Genomic DNA, 8,140 nt, shown 5'->3' with positions numbered 1-8,140 from the left:
GGAGGGCAGGCCATTGGTTCGTCTCTTAGTTAGCTGGTGCGAGCTGAGTCCCCCAAATGCCTTGCCAGGGACCCATTAGCACCGAGAGATCAAGACAGGCCCAGAAGAGCAGAGACTACAAGGCAGCTCTCTGGCCTCCCAGAGCTGCCCCCATGAGCCCAGCCTCCTGCTCTCCAGCGCGAACTGACCAGCGAGCACCTCGGCTGTCTCGGGCTGAAGGAAAGAATCGTTTTGCGTTGAAGCAGATTCGTGTGCAAGAGATCTGGGTGCAGCACGGGCTGCACTCCTAGGCTGGCAGGGAGGGGGCTGCAGTTTGAATCCCCCCAGGCCGAGCAGCCTCAGCCTGCGTACCGAGTGCTGGTTGGGCCCCGGGAGGAGGTCCGGCGTGGCCCAAGAGCCGCTGCCCTTCCCTAAGCAGCAGGCTGAGAGAAACTGGACAGGCCGCAGCCAGGCTGGGCTCCAGGGCACAGACTGGGACAGCGTTTCTAGCTCTTCCGCCCAGAGCAGCACATCAGAGCCACCCTTTGCTCCCAGCAGCTCTCCGCTGTTCCTGCTCTGCCCCCAGGCTCCAGCAGAGATCACCAGCCCTGCAGAGCTCAGCTCCCACCCTGACTTCACGGCCGGATAGCCCTGCACACCCAGAGGAGGGCAGCTTCCAGGGGCACACACCCCGTGAGCACCCCAGTTATGGCTGGATTCCCAGTACACAGGATGAGCAGCTTCCCCTTGCAACAAAGGCCCAGACACCAGGGTGAATGAAATGCCCCCTCTTTATTAAATGGCTCTATAGCTGTACAGCGAGGGGCGCGAGCTCGGTTAGCCAGCACATTCCCAAAGAGCTCCGCGCCCACACACCCCCCGCTGGTGTCACAAGCGGAACAGGAGGGGGAGGGCAGCTTGCCATGCACACGGGCACACAGGAGACAGACAGACACAAGCACAGCACGTGGCAAGGTTCTCCGGCTGCTCCAGGCCTCGCCTCCCTGCCCCTGCCTCTAGGAGCCGCAGCCTGGAGCAGCTGCCAGCCACCCCTTCAGAAAGGCCCAGCGTTGCTCAGAGCTCTCACCTGGGGGCTGCGGCTCAGGCTTGGAGACGCTCTGTGATAAGAAGAGGAGCTCCAGGCTGAGTGCATCCCCCCAGAGAGCCTTGGCGGCAGGGGGACAAGCGCTGCCCAGCCAGTTTGTACAGAGCACAGCCGAGGGCCGTCACCCAGCTACTAATGCAGAGGTGCGACCCACAGAGACTACATTTCCCAGCATGTAGCCCCAGCCACACAGGCCTGAGACAGAACTAACTGCCCGCTGGGCCCTGCCATCTCACAGGGCTGTGCTCTGGCCATGCCTGGCTCCTGCTGCGAAGGGAGCCTGAGGTCTGTCTCTTCTAGGCCCCAGGGCAGAGAGGGGCCGGCCTGGCGCTGGTTTGCTGGAGCCTTGCCCTGTTTCAAAGGCCACTGAAGCACTTTGTCCCTCATCAAACCTGTAAAGCACCAATAGGCTGGGCTAGTAAAGCTCAGGGCTTGCACCACGGAGAGGCAGGGGGTCCCAAGCCCCTTCAGGAGAACCGAGCGGGGGCATTAACGGAACAGCCAGCAGAGCCCCCCCGCCGGAATAGTCAGTGCTCTGCCCAACAGGCAGGATGCCAGAGTGGCCCAGGCCGCAGGGGAGCCGGCTCAGCCCTGCTTTAGTCAGCCAAGAGCTCCGCCCCCCCATCACACAGGAAGCCAGTGGCAGAGCTGGGGAGAGACCCACAGGTCCTGCCCCCCAGGGGTACAGTGCAGAGCACCATGGGGCCGACCCCTAGCACTGGCTCTGGCAAGGAGCGTGGCGGTCAGGCTCTTAGGAGGTGCTCAGCGCTGTGGGAGCAGGGGCCCCGGCCTGAGGCCTACAGGAGCGGGGCTGGGGGGGCCATTGTCAGTTGTGTATGCAGGGAGGAGGGGTTAGCAGTCAGCCTGGCCTCTGGGAGCTGCCGCTGTCACTCAATAACCTAGCAGAGCTGTACTCTGATTGGCGGAAGCCACCCACTCCCCGTGCTGTGACTGGCCATCCCGGTGTTAATGATTTATAAGGCGGGAGGCACAGCCTGTCCCATGCTAGGGGCCCAGGCCAGACTTCCCCATCGCAGCAGGGAGGGGGGAAAGGGGGAACAAAGCTACTTTAGTCACCCGATTCTTTCCTTTGTGTTGACTGGGGGCCGGGGCAGAGGAGTGGGCCTGTCCCCCCTGCTCTGCCGGCCAAGGGGAGGCTGCTGGAGGGGGCCTTGGTGTAGCTCCCAGTATGAGAAGCAGCCCGCGGGGCGGCAGGCTCAGCAGAGGCCCTGGAGACGGAGCTCCCCTCTAACCCCGAGACAGCAGGGCTTTGGCACGCCGGGAGGGGGCAGTGGGGGGGCTCACTCTGCTGCTGCCCAGGCTGTCTGCGCTCTGAAGCTAGAGGGGTTGAGGCGCCAGGGCCCACGGCCAATAGCAGCAAGTGGGGTGTGGGATCACTTGGGGGGAGCACTGTGCCAGGAGCAGTGGCACCCCCCGCACCACAGACAGGACAGTTCGGGGCCAGAACACACGGAGCTGCACGGGCTTTGGGGGAGGGTGCAGCCTTGTAAAGGCTCCAGCAGGGATCGGACTCCAGCTCGCTCCTCCTCAGGGGAACCCAACTCTCCACCCTTGGTACAAAAATAGATTCTGATGCGTCCCTCCCCCCGCGGGAACCCGGGCCCGGCTGGGCCGGCTGCAGCTTGAAGGAGGGTCTTTATTTGGACTGTGGAAGAGGCGTCGCTGGCTTTGCTCAGGGACTCCACAGTAGCTTCTCCCGCCGGCAGCCGGAACCCGCGGAGCTCTCCCCTGCCAGCCGCGGGTCGCTGGCCTCGCGCAGGCTCTGCGGTGCTCCGTGCAGTTCTCGGCCGATTCCCTCCAACACGGACAACACATATGCGGACACGGATACACGTATGTACTCACACACGCATTCACCCAACATGAGTACGAGTCAGAGTGATGTTGGCTTGACACACGTCTGTACAGAAGCTTCCACTGCAAGGCGTTGACGTGGTGGTTCTGTCCCTTCGGCATGAACGCCAGCACTAGGCACCTCTGCCCGCCCCACCTCTGCGGGACAGGGGAGGGGGCCGGGACCCTGGGTCCTGCTGCTCAGGCTGCTCCAGAGTCCGGAATCCCACGAGATCCTCAGCCCCCAGAGCTACACCTGGAGGAGAGAGCCATGCCGTTACCTGGGAACGGCCCGGGCCCGTGGCCATCCACCCCCGTGCCCTGCCTCCGACAGGGGCCAGGACCAGGTGGCTTCAGAGGGAATGAACAGAACAGGGCAATTATCAAATGATCCAGCCTGTCGCCCAGTCCCAGCTTCTGGCAATCAGAGGCCAGGGATACGCAGAGCAGGGGGTTGCATCCCTGCCCATCCTGGCTAATAGCCATTGCTGGACCTATCCAGTTCTTTTTTGAACCCAGTTATACTTTAGGCCTTCACAACATCCCCTGGCAAGGAGTTCCACAGGTTGTCTGTGCATTGACTGAAGAAGTACTTCCTTTTGTTTGTTTTAAACGTGCTGCCTGTTAATGTCACTGGGTGACCCCGGGGTCTAGTGTTATGGGAAGGGATAAACAACACTTCCCTGGTCACTTTCTCCACACCAGTCACGATTTTATAAACCTCTACCAGAGGCACCCTTAGTCAGCTCTTTTCCAAGCTGAAAAGTCCCCGCCTTTTTAATCTCTCCTGGGGAGGGAGTTGCAGGCCAGCAGCCCCAGCCCACCCCATCAGGGCAGCACTCACTAATGCCCTGCTCACACCACTCCCCCCAGCAGAGCCGGGCGCCTGGGCCGTACCTTGTGTATCTGAGGCGGAAGCTCATCCTCCGAGCTCTCCTCTGGAACCGGCTCCGGGTGTCGGGCCGACTGTCCGTCCTCAGCCCAGCCCCCTAGAGGCAGGCGGGAGAAGTGCGACGGGGCTCTGTGCACTGTGCCCGGATCTGTGGCATGGGCACAGAAGTCAGCAGAACGTGTAGATGCGGGTGAAGCAGGCTCTGGTGCCAGCTCCCAGCAGGGCACCACTCAGGGGGCTCTAGGCCAATCTGTCTAACCCCTCAAGTGAGAGGGAGGGGCTGTTACTGGGTGGGAGCCTGTGCAGCCTTCCCCAGCCGACAGCTCCCCTGGAGGGGCTCCTCCCCACAGCATGCAGGGTGACATGGGAACATCACAGCGGGAGCCCACACACTGCCAGCCATGGATGAGCAGGGCTCCCAGGCGCCTCCTGCAGGCGCTACCGCGCAGTGACACCTGCCAGCCGCCAGCCCCAGCTGATCGCCTGGCATGTGGGGGGGAATCTCAAATGCTTCACTGGCGTTTAAACGATTACCCAGCGACCCGATGATGACAAACCAGCGTGTGGATCCACGGCACGTTCCAAAGGCAGTGCCCCCTGGCCAGGGGGACAGGGAATGTGTGAGGAGGCTCCCAGGCTCCATCTGGAGTGGGGATCCCTGTCTGGAGGGGAGTCCCACAGCACGAGGCTGCCCCAGCACATACCTGTGATGCCGCCGTATCGGCGCTGGAAGCCCGTCTGCAGGGTGGCCAACTCCTCCACAGCCTGGCGCGGCGAGGAGAAGGGGTAGCTGGCAGAGCGGGGGATGGCGGCGGGGGCGCCCTTCTGAGCATCCGGCTCCTCTGGGGCACTCTCCCCGCTCTCGTCGCTCTCCCGCCGGTGCCACACATGCCGCTCGGGCTCTGTCTGCGTGTGCTGCTTGTGCAACTGCGCACAACACAATGGGGCGGGTCAGACAAGCAGGGAGGGGGGACAGAGCCACAGCCCCACCCCACATGCAGCCTGCAGGAGCCCCCGTGGCAGCCCCACAGTAGTTCAGGCTCCTTCCCTCTCCCCCTGCACTGCCAGCTCCCGGCACCGCTGCTCCCTCTGCGACTCCAATGCAGGATGGGGGCTGTTCTGCATCAGGCCCTCCTGCGCTCTGAGGTGGCATGCAGGGACCTGCAGAGACAGCCAGCACCGGGGAGCGCTGCAGGGGAAGGATATGGGCCTGGCTGCCTTTGCGGGACCTCCTTTACCCCCTGGGTACAGCACACCTCTCTCCAGCTGCCAGGCTGCCCTGCGCCCCCAATGCTGCCCCCCACACGAGCTGCTCTCTCTCCCCCTGGCCCAGGGCGCAGGCCGCTCACCTCGTGCATGTAGAGTGCGTGCAGGCTCATCTCGGTGGAGGCGTATTCCGACAGGATCAGGCTCTGTAACTGGCCCTCCCAGGCGCTGCTCCCGGAGCTCGCTGTTCTGGCATCTGTGCTGCAGCCGGGACACAGAGAAGGGCTGGGGGAGGGGGTCTGCTGCCCAGGGGCGTGGCCCTAGCAGGCCCCACATCGGATCCACACAGCCCTTCTCGATCCCCTGCCCAGCCCCACTGCACTGCTGGGCTATGGGGTGTCCCATGGTGCCACCTCACCCACTCCCTGCCCTGGGTTTAGAAAGGGCCCCTCTGCACCCTGGATACGTGCAGACTCTGCCCAGACACGTGGGCTTTGCTCAGTGGGGTCCAGCCCCAACACAGGCACCCCCAAGGGCCACAGATCCCCATCACAGGGGGGCAGAAGCGCTCCAGCGCCCCCTCCTGGGGCGGAGCAGTCACTTACGGAGTCAACCCTCGGGGGCAATTCTTGTTCTAGCCATCTGTGTAACCTGCTCCATTGCAGGGGAGGGCTCAGAGCAGCCCCTGCAGGGACTCCTCCCGGCATGTGGGCGAGGAACGGAGTGCAGAGCGTGCCAGCAGGGGGCGCTGTGAGCTGCTCCCAGCAGCAGCACAGGCCCAGTGAACCAGGGGAGCAATCCCTTCGGTCTCAGGCACACGAGGGGCACCCAGCACCTCAGGAGCAGGGCCTGGGCTTTGCAGCTCAGCAGACTCTTACCCAGAAGCCGTCATGGTGCTGTGGGCCCGGGGCGGTGCCCCCTCCACGTGGGACCCGGATGTCTGGAAGCCGCTGTGAGTTTGCTGGGCAGACTGGAGCGGGGAGAAGGAGCGCAGGGCAGAGGCCACCTCGGAGAGCTGGCGGGAGGCCTGCAACTCATGGCTCACGTACCCCAGGGCCGAGGAGCCCGCGATCGCATTGGCAATCAGGCTGTGAGGCTGCAATGGGAAGTGAGGGGAGTCACAGCCCTGGACAGGCAGCCACCAGACAACAGGCCAGGGCCCCTCCCCAACCCAGCTCCTCGAGGGAACTCCAGATCCTATCGCCCCCCATGCCGCAGGGCAGAACCCCAGAACACCCCACTCCACACACCCTTGGAGACGGGCCCAGCCCTCCCTGGAAACCCAAGCCCAGTTCAGACCCAGCACACTCACTGCCCCGGCCGCCTGAGCCAGCCCCGCTGGGCTAGCTAGACAATGCAGGGCAGCTGCAAGACCCCTACCCTCCAGGCAGCCTTGGAGCACCAGAGCCCCTTCCTCTCCCGCCCACCCGCGACCTGCCGCAGCTGGGGCACCTCGGACTCCGACTGCAGGGACTGGATGGAGGTGAAGAGGGCGTTGTCAGGCAGCACGGCCTGCTGGGCCAGCGCCACGCTGCTGTCGCGCAGCACGCGCTCCTTGAGGAAGCCGATGAAGGCCGTGCTCTCGCGGGGCGGCTGCCACCTGGGGTTGGTGATGGCGAAGTGCATGAGGGACAGCTCCGTCTTGCCATCCTCGGCCTGCTGGTAGATGGAGGCCTCAGTCTTCCCCGCTGACATCCACTGCAAAGCACACAGGTGAGGTGAGGGGGGCCACTCCAAACCCATCCTTGGACCCCCCCCCGGGGCCTGCCATACACCCACCGGGGGGTCTGGGGAGCCCCAAAGGCCAGGCCGCACAAAACCCACCAACGCCAAAAAGCCAAGAACCCCCCAGCAGCTGGCCTGGGACATTGCTCGCTGGAGCAGACACGCCATAGCCAAGCATGCCCAGCTCCAGGGCCTTCCAACGCCCGGGGTAGCATCACATGCCCCACTCCAGGGCACGAGCCCTCACCTGGGCAGCTGGGCTCATGCACCCATTGAACGGGACACCCCACGGAGCGTGCCCAGATGTCAGATACGAGATTGCAACAACACAGCCCACTAAGACTACAGGCCCCAGCATGCAACGCTTCAGCTTGATTGGCGCAGCCTGGCCACAATGCATTCTGGGACTGGCAGCCGCAGCAGAGGGTGTAAGATCTCTCTCAGTACGGGCTGCTTGGCAGAACTCCGTGGGGGACGTCAGCCCACGCCTCGGTTCCAGCCACAGGCAGGACCCCCCCAAGTGCGGGGGGAGGGGGAAGGGACTGCGCCAGCACACGCCCATGCCGCAGGCAGGCCCTACCGCTGGGTGCCCGTGCTGGCGCACGTCCATCTGCGCGAAGGAGCAGGTGTCGCCCACGCCCACCACCTCCACGGTGAAGTTCCGGAAGAAGTCGATGATCTCCAGGGACTTGGGCCGCAGGCAGAAGATGAGGATCAAGGGGGTAACGATGGGGCTGAGGAGCTCCTCCAGGATGAACACCTGGGAAGGGAGAGGGGGGCGCTCAGCAGGCAGCCCCGAGAGCAGCCCGAGGGGGCTGCTGCACCACAACTGAGAGGGGCCACCCAGGGAACGTTCCCGGAACAGCAGCCCCATGTCAGTATCGCCCCCACAGTGCTCTGCCCCCAGCTGACCAAAGATCCTCCCCCGCCCCCCCCACGTCCCTTGCTCTGGGGAACCACAGGAGCTGCTGAGCCATCACACACATGGCCCAGGGGAGTGAGGCACACGCAGGTCCCCAGTCCAGCCCCTTCCCATGCACAAGCCGCCCTCTGGGCATCGCAGTCTGACAGACAGTGGCCCTGAGGTGGCACCCATGTGTCAGAGACACCCCCCCCCCCCCCCCGCCCCGCGAGTACCCCTAGCTGAGCAGAGGAGTGCAGGAGTCAGTCCAATCCCGCTCCGGTTCCAAGCTAGCCAGAGGGGCCGGGCTCACCGCTTTGTACTGGAAGAGCTGAGAAAACTCGTCCCGGGTCTCGTAGCGGTGGGCGTTGGCCTGCCAGTGGTCAGGCATGTAGTGGATGTGCGCCAGGATCACCCGCAGCAGCTGCTCTGGGCAGAACACCAGGTGCTGGTCTGGGATGAAGGACCTGCAGGGGGG

At 64.2% G+C, this 8,140-nt stretch overlaps 1 protein-coding gene across 3 annotated transcripts in view; it reads right to left on the bottom strand.

Annotated features, from left to right (window-relative positions):
• Positions 1–769: 769 nt before the first annotated feature.
• The window catches only part of ATG9A (autophagy related 9A), a 12,059-nt gene continuing 4,688 nt past the window's right edge, over positions 770–8,140 (bottom strand). For all 3 annotated transcript variants that reach the window (XM_024206868.2, XM_024206866.2, XM_024206869.2), the window contains 8 exons: positions 7,976–8,129; positions 7,342–7,521; positions 6,489–6,734; positions 5,915–6,132; positions 5,180–5,297; positions 4,535–4,757; positions 3,836–3,978; positions 770–3,194 (listed from right to left, as the gene is read on the bottom strand). In XM_024206868.2, coding sequence (XP_024062636.1) covers positions 3,189–3,194; positions 3,836–3,978; positions 4,535–4,757; positions 5,180–5,297; positions 5,915–6,132; positions 6,489–6,734; positions 7,342–7,521; positions 7,976–8,129 — 1,288 coding nt within the window. In that variant the 3' untranslated portion in view covers positions 770–3,188. The remainder of the gene's footprint in view (positions 3,195–3,835; positions 3,979–4,534; positions 4,758–5,179; positions 5,298–5,914; positions 6,133–6,488; positions 6,735–7,341; positions 7,522–7,975; positions 8,130–8,140) is intronic.

Source organism: Terrapene carolina, unplaced genomic scaffold (assembly GCF_002925995.2).
Source record: "Terrapene carolina triunguis isolate 2854851 unplaced genomic scaffold, T_m_triunguis-2.0 Scaffold62, whole genome shotgun sequence".
Taxonomy (NCBI): Eukaryota; Metazoa; Chordata; order Testudines; family Emydidae; genus Terrapene; species Terrapene triunguis.
The sequence above is the reverse complement of the archived record's forward strand: the minus strand, read 5'-3'. Positions and strand labels throughout refer to the sequence as shown.